The sequence below is a fragment of the Porites lutea genome, chromosome 4 (assembly GCF_958299795.1).
Source record: "Porites lutea chromosome 4, jaPorLute2.1, whole genome shotgun sequence".
Lineage (NCBI taxonomy): Eukaryota > Metazoa > Cnidaria > Anthozoa > Scleractinia > Poritidae > Porites > Porites lutea.
The window spans coordinates 46,298,741-46,315,426 of record NC_133204.1 but is presented as its reverse complement, the minus strand read 5'-3'; the positions used below and the strand labels follow the sequence as shown (position 1 = coordinate 46,315,426).

The 16,686-nt window shown below is 39.0% G+C and overlaps 3 protein-coding genes across 3 annotated transcripts; all 3 read right to left on the bottom strand.

Annotated features, from left to right (window-relative positions):
• Positions 1 to 818: 818 nt before the first annotated feature.
• On the bottom strand, positions 819 to 1,926 carry LOC140934763 (somatostatin receptor type 4-like). The gene has a single exon (XM_073384333.1). It carries the CDS (start codon positions 1,806 to 1,808, stop codon positions 819 to 821), a length of 990 nt encoding a protein of 329 aa, XP_073240434.1. The 5' UTR covers positions 1,809 to 1,926.
• A 4,396-nt stretch (positions 1,927 to 6,322) lies between these two features.
• On the bottom strand, positions 6,323 to 8,203 carry LOC140934762 (uncharacterized). Its single transcript, XM_073384332.1, has one exon. It carries the CDS (start codon positions 8,201 to 8,203, stop codon positions 6,323 to 6,325), a length of 1,881 nt encoding a protein of 626 aa, XP_073240433.1.
• Positions 8,204 to 13,848: 5,645 nt separating this feature from the next.
• LOC140935911 (somatostatin receptor type 4-like) lies at positions 13,849 to 14,940 on the bottom strand. The gene has a single exon (XM_073385486.1). The coding sequence runs from the start codon at positions 14,839 to 14,841 to the stop codon at positions 13,855 to 13,857; it is 987 nt and encodes a 328-aa protein (XP_073241587.1). The 5' UTR covers positions 14,842 to 14,940; the 3' UTR covers positions 13,849 to 13,854.
• Positions 14,941 to 16,686: the final 1,746 nt, after the last annotated feature.

The following is a 16,686-nucleotide window of genomic DNA, read 5'->3' as shown; positions in this document are numbered from 1 at the left end:
GGGTACTCCTAAAAGTTTCGGATAGGTGTATGCCGCCAAGGGTCTTAAACCCTGGCCCTCTTTAAGGATGAGGCAAACAAAATCTGATACCCTATTTAAAGCCCAAAACCTGAAAAATGACACCCAGTTTAAGGAAGCTCGTGTATCTGAGCATTTACGCACTAGAATGTTAGCTGATATAATAACGGTACCCAATCTGAGAATCACACCAGGATTACAACGCTAACAAGGCCAAAAATGATAGCCCTATTTAAGGATGGAGACCGTCAAGACCCTACCCCATCGGGCGGCACATACCAATCAAGACCATAGAGGAGTACCCCCCCCCCGGCCCCTGGCCTTTTTCTACAAGTCTGAACAGGACTTCCGATTTTGTCAGTTCACATTTTTCAGGGACTATTAGGGTTAATTTTGTTGAGTTTTTGCCATTATTTATCCCTGCAAATGATGACAAGATATTCAATGACGCCAAAAACCTTAAAGTTTCTAACAAAATGAATAATTACATTCAACCCTAATTAAAAGTAGCTACTATAAATGTATGAATACATGACGTCGACTGCTTCGACGGTGGGAGCTGGTGCCAATTTTTGGAAGGAAAAAGCTCAGTGAATGACCGATCTTCCATGAGTTTTCTTTTTTTTTTTACTCGGTGAAGAACGAACCACAACATGCGGGCTTACACGCGTGGAAGAAAATATTTCAAATCTATATTTCGTGTAATATTGTACTTATTTATCTCTAAGGAATAAAAGGAAGAACATACCATTGACAATGGAAATTTAGAAACTTAATGCACCTATTAAGATATGCCACTTCTATATTACTTCTGTTACGGTTTCTACTCTTTGCCTTGGGAGACCACGTGATCCATGTTCACCCAGTTTAGCGTCCAGATGATCCATGTTGAACGTGTGCGCGCGCATCCGCATCCTTGATTTGCGAAACCACGGACTCCCGAACAAAACGCTTTTAAATTTGCGGTTATAGTTTTCACTGAAAACTGCATACAGTACAGGCGTTAATGCGCAGTTAAAATGCGCCAGAAGAAGCCTAACATACAGAACATTGCATGGAATTGAAACCTCATATGACTGCATCACTGCTACAATAAAGTAAAGCAGCCAGCAAAGGAGAAATGCAGTGATAACAACAAGAACCATGCGTGAAACTTTCCTGTTCAAAATCTCGGGGAGTGAGGTAGCCTCTGCAGCTGTAGTGTTCCCGGGCCTGTTGCGTCTTCGTAGCGTGAAGATTGTGGCGGAATATAGAGCGACCATTACCCCTAACGGCGTGGCGTACATCCCAATCAAGTTGAATTTATGATACACCACGGTGGATCCAGCCCCAAATAAATCTTCCAAATGTAAGTCGCAGTAAGACTTTCCACAGCTCTCCTTTGTCATCTTGTTTGCGAGAAGAATCGGCAGACGTATTACTCCTGATGCAGTCCACGAAAAGAAAATAAGGAAACGCGCTGGTTTCGTCTTGTTAGCTAAGGATTTTAACGGACGGAATACAGCGAGAAATCGCTCACCGCTGATACAAACAGCTGAAAAAATTGAAACGCTGAGAGCTGTTTCGTGGATGAAATACACCACTTTGCACAATACTAATCCAGCAGCTCCATTTGATAACCATTTATATCCTGCCATTAAAATACTGACCACCCGTGGCATATACACGAGTGTTATAAGCAAATCGCTGATGGCCATGTTTAAGATGAAGAAGTTTATTGCTTTACGCATTGAGCGCACTCTGAGAACCACAATGGCTACCAGAATATTTCCTGCAATGGAGACAGCCATGATGAAGACGTAAGGAATAATTCTGCTAGCTTTGACCGCAATGGAGTCCGCGTCAAAGCAACCAGTATCGGCCAGAGGATCTGTTGAGTAGTAGGTGCAGGTGGTCAGATTCTCTCGTCCTTCTGTCGTTGTCATCATAAAAAGGCCTGTTAGTTTTGAAAAGAAAAACAGTTATTAAACGCTGTTATATGTCTGAAACAACATGCCATTTACACTGACTTTAACACACCTAACCTTCGTATCTATAGTTATCACACGGTTTGCTTCAGAATTGGCAATTAACCTGCAACTTTTTCATTATTGTTCATCGGTGAAGCATTGATTTTTGTGGCACGCGAAGAAGTTCTTTAAAAAATGGAATCTTAGATTTGTAGATGGTTTCAAGTTTGCATAAAACACTTTATTACTTAAAGTCAACTGTGATTCTCTTTGTAGCAGACGTGAACACTATATGCCAATACAAAAGTTTGTTTTTTACGAAGTATCCTGTCTTCATGAGGAATATGTTTTCTCTACGTATCACTTCCTATAATTTACATGTTGACTATATTCTGACACTCCCTTGAACTTACGGCCATTGCTATTTTCTACACTTCTAAACAATTGAACATACAACTGTACTTCAAAAAGACTAGTAATTTTTCTGAGACTTCAAGAGGACTTTGAAGGCCGAAATCACGTAAATATTTTTAATATTTTTGTATACCTACCTAAGATTTTTGAAAAACGTACCAGACGTAACGCGGCCAAGCTGACAAAGATGTCGACCGACAAATTTGAAACGTAAACCTGTCGGAGTCTCGGCCAATATCAAGGGCCTCAGGAAAAAAATCTCTCCTGCCCATGAGCCTTACTGCGGAGTCTGACTTAGCTTAATAAAACATAACACATGAAATAAAATGCTATTAATATATTTTTCCCCACGAATGACAACTTGAAAGCAAAATGAATTTCGGCAAAAGTTTCCGGATAACTGCTGTGCTACTAAGACTACACAAACAGAACGAAAATCAAATAACATTAACAACGTGGCGGTATCTTGGTGATTGCAGACTTGATAATTTGATTTGGGATATAATATACTGCGTTTAGCAATAATTTGCGTTACTATTTCTTAACAATAAGCCTGCGGTAAAGTACTGTATATTAGAGTCCTTATAAATGCCATAAAACAGCAATCCGATTGGTTGAGGTTAGCTTCATATTATAACATAATTCACAAAGATTTCTACACTTTTGCTGTTAAATCTTACACAATTCATAAGAAAAAATAACGTAAAAGGTTTCTTTCATGCATGACGGCAGCAAGATAAAATTTTTTAAGAGTGAATGTCTGTAAAAGTCAAGGAATATTCGTGGCCACGGTTTAAAAGTCGATTCAAGGGCAAGATTAAGGTGCCACCTTCAAGAAAAAATGGAACTAGTTTTTTGAAATACGCTTTTCTTTTGAAATAAACCGTTAAAAAAAATTCAAAATTTCACTATATTCCAGATAATCGTGTTCGATCTAAAGCATAGCAACCACTCTTCCTTTGCTATATCTATTCAACAGGGAGGGGCCTTGTTTAATTAAAATATATAGATAGTTTCCGTCTAAGGTTATTCCTTTAAGAAATAAACAATAGATCATTTGCAGCCCTTCAAGGACATGCAAAAGTAGGGCTAAATCATCTCGATGGAAAGGTATGTGGTAGTACCTGAAAATCGTTGATATAGCTACCATAAATTCCTAAAATACAGTAATTAAAAGTTACAGTTTTGTTTTTCTGGGATCTTGTAAAGTTTTCGAGCGAACGCCGACTAAATTTCGATAAAATCGCAATCTGATCCAAAATTAACGTCATAAACAAGAAGGCGTCACGCGATAGATAAAAGACAATTTTGGCTCATTTATAGTCATTTGTAGTCATTGTGTTGCTTAAATGATCCAAGTAAACTAAAATAGTGTGTTTTTCAACGTGCTTTCTATATTCTGGACTATAACTGTAAAATAATAGAATCGACTGCTGTCTCTTTCAGTATCTATTTATTTCCACGCACGAAGGCACTGACATCGACGCGACTTCAAAACTCAGTAACATGGCCGTATAAATTTCTTGTATTCTGTACAGAGTGCAAGAAGTTTGTGGCGGTTTGATAACAACATTTATTTCTAACAGTAGTAATATCGAGTACTAGTAACATCTTCCTCGGTATCAGCAGTGTTTTCTGTCCGTCGCGGAGGGGTTTTTGAACGATTCTGAATCAATAGATGTAGAGGAATATGGGACGGAAAACGTAGTTAGCGTTCGTGTCATTCAGTCCTCCTTTAAATCTATTCTTTTTGAAGCAATAGATAAAATGATAGGTGCGAAACTAGTGATTGATCGTTATGGATTGGATGGTGACAGCCAAGAAACCCAAGAAGAAAGAACAAGTGAAAGCATGGAACCGCGGCTGGGTGACAAGCTTACAATCGTCATAAATAAAATATCGATTGCGATGATGAGGCTGGATTACGCCCTTACACCTGCTCCTCCAAGAGCCAGATTGCAGAGGGACACCCAAAAAAGTTATCGAAATCTTGGCTGATCCCGATTGTGAGGTAATTCGTCCCTTTGTTGTCGACAACAACCTCATAGAGGTGAACAAAGGGTAACCTGCTGGTCTGCCACGGAAAGACGGTTCTTGAAAAACGCAGTTCCAGCAGACAAAGTGGGCCTCATACATACATACATACATACATACATACATACATAGTTTATTTGGTAACGCAGGTTGCAGAATACGCAAGACTGAAGTCCTGATGTGGACCTGCCTATCTACTTGTTAAAAACTAAAGTATATACATGTGAATAAATAGAAAATCAACAGAAGTTAAATAATAAATAATAATAACAATACAAATATAAATAAGATTAATAAAGAAATTCCTCATTCCTATTTCTTATCATGGAAGATTCCTTATTATAGCTTATAGAATTAATTAAGTCCTTGCTAGATCTAAGTCTTTTTTTAAAACATTCTATGCTAGAAGACTTCTTGATCGAATCAGGAAGTGAGTTCCAAGCAATGGCAGCTCTATGCTTAAAAGTCAGCCTGCCAATTTCTGATTTAGGACTTGGAAATTCAATATTCATTGATTTCCTCAGGCAGTGAGATGATTGTTTTAACATTACTAGATCATTTAAAACATTGGTATTGCATCTATAGTAGGATTTATACGCTTCTACTAACAGTCTCTTAGTATAGTAAAATGATAAATTGTTCCAGCCTTTCAATTTATTTAATTGATCAGCATTCGAATTCCTTGAAAGTTTAAAAATAAGTTTAGAAGCTCGTATATGAGCATGCTCAAGATCATCCATTAGTGCAGGTGAGCAGGAACCCCATACTAGTATTCCGTATAAGACACTTGGAAGTACAGTCCTAAAATAAATGGTCTGTAGAATGGATGATGGCAAGAATTTAATTCTTCTGAGGACTGCTATTTTCTTATTAAAAGATTTTGACAGACTTTTAGTGTGTTCTTGCCAAGAAAGATTACTGTCTATAGTTACTCCTAGACATTTACATGATGATTTTAATTCAATAAATTTTTCACCATACTTCAAAGGCAACAATGGACCAATGAATCTTTGTTTAGATAATAATAAGGCTTCTGACTTAGTTTCATGAGCAATCAATCGGTTAGCACCACACCAACTAAGAACTTGATCTAGTATAACTTGCATGGCCTTAATTATAGTATCAATATTATCACTTATGGTAAATATGGTAGTATCATCAGCAAACATATAAAGTTCTCCCGAGGTTACAGATTCAGGAAAGTCATTGACATAAAGGGAGAACAGTTTGGGTCCTAAGATTGACCCTTGTGGTACTCCAAACTTGATAGAGCTAGTGTCTGATTTCACTTCATTAACTTGAACAAATTGGTTACGATTTAACAGGTAGCTTCCCATCCAAGATAGTAAATTTCCTGATATACCAACAGCTTTCAACTTTTGTAATAGGATGGTATGGTTCACCGAGTCAAAGGCCTTCCTGAAGTCAATAAACAGAACACCAACTTTAAGATTATTATCTAGGACCCACTTCCAAGTGTCAGTAAGATGAAGAAGGAGACCCTCTGTAGAATGATTCTTGCGAAAGCCCTATTGATTGTCACTAAGCAGGTTCTGAGCTTCAATGTGATTGTCTATGCTGTTGATTATAATATCTTCAAGGATCTTTCCTGGGATACTTAAGAGAGATATGGGCCTGAAGTTGCTCATATCAGTGGGTGCTCCCTTTTTAAATACTGGCTTAACATGTGAGAGTTTCCAGTTTGTTGGAAAAACTGCATCATCTATACTTTTCTTGAAAACTGGCAGCAGGCTATGGATAGAAGATGCCCCAAGGAGTTTAAGGTCCTTGGGTGAGACTAGGTCCGGTCCAGTAGCTTTATTCGGGTTTGATGATTTTTCAATTTTCTTCTTCACTAGCTCCCAATTTAACTCTATGTCGCATCTTGTAGGAGTGACTCTTGTTACTTAAGAAGTTAAGGTGTTTGGATCAAGAGGTTCTAAATTCTTTGTAAGTTCTTCACTGATATTAACAAAGAACTCAATAAAGTAAGAAGCTTTTTCTAGATCACTGGTTAATACATCTTTACTGTCAGTTATTATGGCACCAATAGTACTATCCTTACTTTTCCTTAGAACCTTGTTGGTTAGTTTCCAAAATTTCTTAGGATCTTGAGAATTCATAAATTCCTGTTTCCAATAAGCAGCTTCCGATTGTTTTAACAACTTTTTTACTTCATTTCTTTTGGATTTATATAATTCCCATTTGACTTGATCTTGAGATGACTTGGCTTCCTTAAGTAACTTATAGCGAAGATTTATTTGCTTCCTTATGTAAGTAGAAATCCAGGGTAAAGATTTGGATCTTATTTTAACATTCCTAGTTGGGAGGTGGTGGTTGACTATATCCTTATATAAATAGTCCCACAGGTACAAGCTATCGTCGACGTCGTCAAAAATACCAGCCAATTGCCACGGCGCATGTTCTATATCATTTCTAAATTGTTTGATGTCAAGTGATTTGTAAGCTTTGGTTGTTATATACTTGGGTTTAGGATTAGCTTTACTAGTCATAAAGACAGCAAATACTAAGTGATGATCAGAAATACCAAGATCAATTGCACCAGAGGTTTTCACTTTGGCTGGTTGGCTGGTGATGATGAGGTCAATGAGAGACTTTGAAGTAAGTGTGATTCTTGACGGGCAGGACATAATGTTTTTAAGGCCAAAGGAGGAGATTATCCTTTCCAGCCTTTTTCCATATTGAGATTCAGTATTACTTGATCCTTTTAACATGTCAGAATTGAAGTAACCCAAAAAAATAATATTTTTCCTTCTTAGCCAGATGTTTTCTAGCACGTTACTGAAATGATTGAAAAATAAGGAATCTTGAGGTGGTCTATAAATGCATCCTATCAGGAAAGATTGTGATCTTATTGTTACATTCAGCCATGTCGCTTCTAGATGGGTGCAGTTCCAACGGGTTACCAAATAAGCAGTAAGGTTCGCTTTGAAATATATTAAGACACCTCCTCCAGGACCTGAATCACGATCTCTTCTCACAAAACTGTATCCATTAATATTAATCCATTCATCTGGCATATCTTCTCTTAAATGGGTTTCCGAGATGCCCAGGATATCAAAACTAGCTTGATCTAAAATATTTTGGACTTCTGGTAGCTTATTGAGTAAACTATTGATGTTAAGATGAGCAATTTTCAAGTTCCTGTCACCAAGTTGTTGATTCAAGACAAAGAAAGGATCATCTTCTTGCTCCGAGACACTAGCGAAGTCACCATCTTCCAGGTACTCTTTATTATAGTCAGAAGACTGCTGCAGTAACATACACTTCGGGCAAAGCCAGAAGAGATTTTCCAAATTGATCATTTGTTGGTATTCGCGAGGAGTAACAGAACCGCATTTTACATGGCACCATTTTAAGCAGTTGTCACATTCAATGGCACGGTGGTTCGAAGCGACTGTTCTCGAGCAAATCGAGCATTTGTCCTTAGTCGTGTTAGATGCTGCTGTTTGAGGGCCAGGATTGATGGCTACATCACCACTTATACTTATTCTGTTGATCTGGAAACGAGAAGTAGCGTTCGGATAGTAACTGATCGACGAGGAGAGAAATTTCTTCTTTCGCACGTGTTGTTTTACAATCGTTACTTGAGCTTGTTCAGGAACAGAAACCAGAAATATTAATCTTTCAGGTCGAAATAAATGAGTAGAATCTCTCCTGACGTCTTGAGGAGTATTTATCTTGAAGTTAAGAACGTGGTAAACAAAAATAATGGCTATTAAGTGTCTTAAACTGGGCGAAGAAGACGGAGCTAAATTTGCCGCCATCTTCACCGCCGACACGTGACCTCGTGAATCCCAGGGCTTTTTCGCATTATGATCCCTTCAAAGTCCCGCAGCCTAAATACTTCCAATAAGTTTTGGTTAACAGCCTGACAGAAAACGAGATTGGTTTATTTCGCGAAGATTTCTTGAGGTCACCCAGTAATCGAGAGTTGCGCCTAAGATGAGAGACTTGATGAATGCTCTGCGAGAGATCCTTGAAGAAAAGCTGAAGGGCCACCAAATGAACGTAGGCGCTCTTGGATGCCAGGAAGCCCTTGCATAAAGGATCGAAAAGGATGTGCGTGGAACTAGGACTCTTGAGGAAGGAGGACCAACACATGGTCAAAACCCTCTCTGAACCACCGCCAGTAGCGAGATTGAGCCAGAGCGAAGAAATTGAAGAGGAGTTGGACCAAGAAAAAACGCAGAACGCCAAATTACGTCCCACAAGACCACCTCGAACAATTTGGCACACTGTCACCGTGCACGTTTAGTTACGCTCCTGCATCTGACGATTACAGCGACATTGATGAAGCGAGAGATTATTGATGACTCCCGTCCCAAGAAGTGCTACTTCAGAGGTTGCGCCTTGCCAATGAAGATGGCCATGAAGAGTCAAACGAGTTGCCTCGCTCAAAAAAGAGACGACATTTCCATGCAAGAATCGAGAGAGAGACCACGAAACACACTGCTACGTTACTTCAGTGCTAGCCAAAGCTAAAACTGGCAAACTTTCCGCTCTTTCTTAAACACGATGAGATGAGACGCGAGACTAGTGTTTAACTAAAGTAGTAATTAACCTTTCCGACTTTCAGTTCCGTACTTTCAGTACTTTTCAGTGTGTGATTAAAGCTACTTTTCGGCTAAAACATGTTCTTTTTTCTAGCTTCTAGCAGTTAATCTCTTAAGATCAACCTTAGATTACAATTAACAGTTTAACGCATGAAACGAAAGAAAGCCGTGTCAGTTAGAGAAACTTTGATTGAGCCCTTTTCTTCAGAGAATCGGCCGCCCTTCCCTCCTGAAATGTGAAATCGGGATCTCCGGGTCTCAAACTAGCAGTCAATTGTTTAAAACCGTGCTTTTAATCCCTCTATTTAAAAAGTCGTCCTTGCTTGCCGTGAATTTCAACATTCAGAGACAATTTCTCTGAACTTGCAACCGTTTTGTCGGTTGCTGATCCTAATCGACGCGATGTTTATTTAATTTAATTTTAATTTATTCCATTTTCATTGCAAAAAAGAAAACTTAGCTAAATTACATAAGAGAACTATTAACTACATACTAGAAAAAAAATTATTAATTCTGTATCATCAATCCACGAATTGAGATCAGAACCACTAAGCCTTTATAGTTCTATGGTAACTTAGAAAGTGATCTGAATCTTCGTGCTGCACGACTCAGCAGTGAGTTGGCTGTCCTTCCCTTTTGAAAACGAAATTCAGGATTGCTTAGAATCGCTTTCGATTGACCCGGAGCCATATTGTTCAAAGCCTTCTTTTGAATAATTGTCCACAATGTCAAATGTGAGCTCGTCTTCGTCTTCGCAACAAAATTTGAAAAACTTTAAGCGCTTTCTAACGAGCTGTTGTGCTTGTCGATCACTTCTACAGCCCCCGGCCATGCCAGTAAGCCATGAAAGAAAGTTCTTAGCAATGTTGTTTGTAGGATCAAAAAGAGGCAATTGCCCTGCCTTTAAGCAGTGGAATCTTCTGATCACTGGCTTCACATTTGTCGATTTGATCAACATGAAGCGGATCGATTTGAGCACCGTCTGGCTTCTCGTCGAAGTAATAGTACCAACTGTGTTTGTTCTTTACGTGTTTTCTACAGCTTCTTTGGGTAGCGAATCCATCGTGGTGACAAATTTGCACTGGACAGTGAAAAAGACCATCATAGTCATCCCCTTCTAAGTGAAGTCTCTTTGGTTTAGGCGATGCATTTGTTAAGTTTGACAAGTTGAAATCCTTGAAATCGATATCTTTCTAAAGGATGCACGCTTTTATACTAGAAAAAGGTTCCCCAAGAGATCATCCTATCGACCAATGAGATATTTGTTAACTCATCTCTGCTCACACTTGGTCATTCTTGCCCCTTGCCCCATTGTTTCCTTGTCAGTATTTGGTACACAATTAATCAAATGAACAAAGACACAAACCTGAACTTGCACGGGCCAGTTCGAACGAAATTAAGCATGTAACGGGCAAGTCTCGAGCCCGACTTGTTCGTTGAAGAATATATTTTGATTAATTTGCATCGAGGAGATGATAGACAGTAGTTCCAGATAGCCTACGCTAAATAGGAACTATTGTTCCCTTTTTCTATATACACTTTACTTAATTCCTTTATCAACAAATTCGGAACCTGTCCCTATTTATACGCGGGACAAAACACTCATCTTGAGAAAAAAAGAACACCTTGATTAGGAACAATTCTGTTTCTGGGGGGCATGAAAACGAACAATTTGAACCGAAAGGGGACAAGGTGTTACCAGAAGCAATGGATATGCCAGTAAATGGGAACAAGGAGTTCCCTAATATGCCGAGCGAGAAATTACATTGGGAAGTTCCCAAATCACTTCGAAAGGAACAGGAAGGAAAATCGGAACTATTGAAAGAGAACCTTTTGTTCCTAAAAGGATAAAAGAAATTTGTGTTCCAATTTGCTGTTAACGGATCAGTTTTGTTCCGAGTTTGCTGACCTTTGTTCCTATTGTGCAAAAAAAGTTCCTTTATAGTTCGTTCCTAGTTTGTTCCTAAAGCAATTAAAGGAACGAAAAAACGTGCGGAACACTAAGTTTTTGAAAAAGAGATTTTTGCTCGTGTCGCGTCACTTAAGATCCAAATGTGAAAGTTTCCTCATATAAAAGATGGCCCAGCAATACCAAGGGCAAAAACGCAATTGAAAACTTCGGCGTTTTAACCTCAAAAGTTGCTATCATTAAATTTTTGGGAATGTATATGATGATGGTTATGTAGTGATTATGATGATGATGATGTTGATGGTGTTGATGTGATGATAATGATGATGGTACTGATGATGGTGATGATGCTGATAATGTGAAAGATGATGATGATGATGATGATGATGATGATGAAGGTACTGATGGTGATGATGATGATGAGGAGGAGGAGGATGTTGGTTCTGATGCTGATAAGGATAATGATGGTGATTAAAGAAGAGGCAAACAAAAAACTAGCGTCGATTTCTTAATCAAAAATGATGTTGTTGAAGTCATCGATTGATTGACTGATAGATGAATGATAGATTGTTAAACAAGTGGATACTGACTGGTAAACTTGCTACAGGGCTTCAGGACGATAAGTCCCCGTTCGATTCAGGTAAAAAACTCTCGGTCTTAAAATAACTGCTGTGGCGAACCGTGCTTCCTTTGTTGTGACAATTGATTAGGCCAGGAGTTAAATTTTTTATCTGTCTTCCCGGATACAAACAAAAAAACTACAGGCCTAGCTCACAGCGTTTAATTCTAGAGTAAGTATTTTTGTTTTCAGGGTAGGCCTGGATGGCCCTGAGGAAGGCTAATTTTTTAAGCAGTGATATTGGCTTCTAATAAATAAGCTCTTTGACTTAGTACCAGCCTTGCGTTCAGTATATCAGCTGACTCCGGATTGATTTCCAAATAGCGTGGTCGATCATGACTTGTCTCATGGTCAATACGTTCATAGAAATTAAAGTAAAAACCTTTAGCCAAAAACTAAGAAGATCACTAAATAGAGTAAGTACAATAAAGAAAGAAAACTTATAACTTACATAACAGTCCCGCTTGTAGCGCTAGACCAAAACGACTCCAAAGATATAAGGCACTCTCTACTACGACTTATCTCGTGCCTAAGCAAAGCCAACTGAAGTAGTGCGGTAAAGGGCGAGACTATAAATCGAACACGTTTCTTGTGAAGTCAGTAACGTTATTGTGCCTTAAACAATTGCGACGAACAAAACGAATTAAATAAATATCTAAACAATATTCCAGATAAGGTGCGTCAGCCGCAACACCTCTAGTCGGATTTGACATACAAGATGGACTGAAGGCGCCTTTGAGTTTATTACCAGTTAAAAATTGCCACCGCTCTAATAAACATGACAAGCATTGACCCGGTAATAATAATTGATAATTATAATTTATTATTTTTATAGCGCTTATTCATCGCTGTCCTTAACGGTAATGACCCGGTAATATGTGATAGTCCGTCGATAGTTAATACGGAAAAGGAGAGGGGACGGGTAGAGGATCTTTTGTCCCCTACCACCCTCTCTCGGGAGAAAGTTCACAGGCCATTCAGAAGAGGACATCAGGCCATTTTGCTGCAGTATTAAATACTTTATTTCAACAGAGATAATTAGGTTTGTACAGGTCATATATGTTTCCTACATTAGAGAGATTAAGATTCACGTTTACCGCAAACGGTAAACTTCTCGGCGACTTTATCAGAATAGAAAATAAGCAGACAAAAACAGTCCTGAACGATTCCTATGGTTAAAACTGGTATAAAACTACTTATTTTTGTGTAGAAGCAATAAAGAGTAAACGGAAAATAAGGGGGAAACTTGGTCACGTGGTACAAGTTCACGTCTGCCGTTTGGCGTAAACGTGAATCTTAATCTGTCTATTAATTTAAACTTGCAGATTGCCAGCTCACGTCTCACTGAAAGCTTCCTTTTTTTCTCGGGGGTACTCCTAAAAATTTCGGATAGGTGTGTGCCGACCAAGGTAGGATGAGGCAAAAAAAAAGTGGATCCCTATTTAAAGCCCAAGCCTGAAAAATGACACCAAGCTTAAGCAAGCTCGTGTAACTGAGCATTTACGCACTTGAATGTTAGCTGATATAATAATGGTACCCAGTTGTTCAAAAGGTGAATAACGCTATCCATCGGATAAATCTCTAGCTATCCACTGGGTATAGCAACTGGTTTCCCTAATACTTATCCACTGGATAGTGATTTATCCAGTAGATAGCGCTATCCATCTTTTGAACAACCAGGGCCAGGATTACAAGGCCAAAAATGATACCCTATTTAAGGATGGAGACCCTCAAAAACCATACCCTATCCGGCGGTACCTACCTATCTAGCCCAAAGATAGGAGTAGCCCTCCCCCCCCCCCCCCCCCCCTCCTCCGGTCCCTGGACTTTATTCTACAAGTCTGAACAGGGTTTCCGACTAGGCTAGTTCACATTTTTCAGGGACAATTAGAGTTAATTTTGTCTAAACTTTCGTATTAGTATTCCCATCAAATTATGATAAGATATTCAATAACGCCAACAAAGCTAAGGTTTTTAACAAAATCAATAATTACATTCAACCCTAATTAAAAGAAAACATTGGAAGCGTTTTTTAATGAGATCGACTTTGAGCTACTTTAAATGTATGAATACATGACGTCGACTTCTTCGAAGGTGGGAGCTGGTGCCAATTTTTGGAGGGAAAAAGCTCAGTGAATGACCGCCCTTCTACAATATTTTTTTACTCGGGGAAGAACGAACCACAACATGCGGTCTTACACGCGTGGAAGAAAATATTTCAAATCTATATTTCGTGTAATCTTGTACTTATTCATCTCTAAGGAATAAAAGGAAGAACACACCACTGACAATGGAAATTTGGAAACTTAATGCACCTTTTGAGATATACCACTTCTATATTACTTCTGTTGCGGTTTCTAATCTTTGCCTTGGGAAACCATGTGGCCCAAGTTCACCTTGTTTAGCGTCTAGGTCTTGATCCATGTTGAACGTGCGCGTGCGCACCCTCGATTTGCGAAACCACGGACTCCCGAACAAAACGTTTTTAAATTCGCGGTTATAGTTTTCGCTGAAAACTGCATACAGTACAGGCGTTAATGCGCAGTTAAAATGAGCCAGAAGAAGCCTAACATAAAGAACATTGCATGGAATTGAAACCTCATATGATTGCATCACTGCTACAATAAAGTAAAGCAACCAGCAAAGGAGAAATGCAGTGATAACAACAAGAACCATGCGTGAAACTTTCCTGTTTAAAATCTCGGGGAGTGAGGTAGCCTCTGTAGCTGTAGTGTTCCCGGGCCTGTTGCGTCTTCGGAGCGTGAAGATTGTGGCGGAATATAGAGCGACCATTACCCCTAACGGCGTGGCGTACATCCCAATCAAGTTAAATTTATGATACACCACGGTGGATCCAGCCCCAAATAAATCTTCCAAATGTAAGTCGCAGTAAGACTTTCCACAGCTCTCCTTTGTCGTCTTGTTTGCTAGAAGAATCGGCAGACGTATTACGGCTGACGCAGTCCACGAAAAGAAAATAAGGTAACGCGCTGGTTTCGTGTTGTTAGCTAAGGATTTTAACGGACGGATTACAGCGAGAAATCGCTCACCGCTGATACAAACAGCTGAAAAAATTGAAACGCTGAGAGCTGTTTCGTGGATGAAATACACCACTTTGCACAATACCAATCCAGCAGCTCCATTTGATAACCATTTATATCCTGCCATTAAAATACTGACCACCCGTGGCATATACACGAGTGTTATAAGCAAATCGCTGATGGCCATGTTTAAGATGAAGAAGTTTATTGCTTTACGCATTGAGCGCACTCTGAGAACCACAACGGCTACCAGAATATTTCCTGCAATGGAGACAGCCATGATGAAGACGTAAGGAATAATTCTGCTTACTTTGACAGCAATGGAGTCCTCGTCAAAGCAACCAGTCTCGGCCAGAGGATCTGTTGTGTAGCGGGTGCAGGTGGTCATATTCTCTCGTCCGTCTTTCGTGATCATCATGAAAAAGGCCTGTTAGTTTTGAAAAGAAAAACAGTTATTAAACACTATTAAGTCTGAAACAACTTGCCATTTACTCTGACTTTAACACACCTAAAACTTGGGACCTATAGTTATCTCTAACCCCATCAAATCCCAAACACACTGTTTTCTTCAGAATTTGCGTTTATCATTACTATTCATCGGTGTGGAATTGATTTCTATGGCACGCAAAGAAGTTCGTAAAGAAACTAATCTCAGATTTGCAGATGATTCCGAATTTGCATAAAACACTTTATTACACAAAGTCAACTATGTTTCTCTTTGTAACAGACGTAAACACTATATGTCAATATCATTTTCCAAAAGTTTGTTTTTTACGAAGTATCCTGTCTCGCCATGGGGAGTATGTTACTCTACGTATTGCTTCCTATAATTTCCATTTTTATTCTGACACTGCCTTGAACTACTACTAAGGGTCATCACTATTTTCTACACTGCTAAACAACTGAACTTACTGCCATACTTTAAAAGAACTTGTCTAGTAATATTTCTGACTTCAAGACGACTTTAAAGACGTTAACGGTCGGCATGAAAGCCTAAATCATGAATATATTTTTAAATTTTTTGTATACCTACGTAAGATTTTTGCAAAACGTACCAGAGGTAACGTGGCCAGGCTGACAAAGCTGTCGACCGACAAATTTGAAACGTCAACTTCTCAGAACCTCGGCCAATATCAAGGGCCTCAGGAAAAAAAAAAAATTTCTCTTGCCCATGAGCCTTACTGCGGAGTCTGATTTGACTTTAATAAGAAATAACACGTGAAACTGAGGGATAAACAAAAAAAGAAAGCTAAAAGCGCGCTGCTGGAAAAAATATATTTTTAACTTGACATTTCTCGTCAGTGCTACAACATATATATCCTCGGGAGGAGCTGTTAATAACTACTAAATTTAGATGTAAGATAAGTAACTAATTAAAGCCAAAGAAACAATAAAAAAGACAGATGGTGAGAAAATATGTGCATGTAAATTATGGCACGCAATCTAATAAAGATAATAAGCTTTTCGCTTCTAATATTTTCTTTTGAAGTCTTCAAAACCTTAAATTTGCAGAGATTTTTATTTTTCGATGGATTTCCGACAGCTCTTTTGCTATTACGCCAAAGAGGTCCCATTTGAAGTTATGACCAGTCCAAGGACCAGTCGACGTTACGTAATCTGGAATAGCAGATGCTTGAGAGGACAGGTAGCCCACGCTTCTTAGGAGCCTTCAACAAGAATATGACGTAAACATTACGTAACAACTGAAAATGCTGTATAAGCATTTGTATCGGAATATGACACAGCAGTTCGAAAAATGGGAAACAAATTTAATGAATTAGCGTCTTACTTTTCTCCTACTGAGTGTGTATTAGTGGTTGTGGAATTTCAAAGCGATTTCAGCGGAAACAGTAGCCCTAAAACTGGTCTAGTGTAGAATCCTGACAGTCCCAATAACTAGCCAAATATACAGCCAACCACCAAACCACGGGTGAAGCTGTCCTGGTGGGAAAAAAAGAAACTTGGCGATAAGTGCTTTCGAAGATGATCCTAAGGTCGATACATCCATGAAATTTGCAAGCCTTCAGTTCGGCTCGATGATGATATTGCATTGTACCTACCTTGTACCCAGACGTCTCTCTCTTGATGAAAATGTGCGCGCAAAGGAAGGCGGGAAGGAGACAAC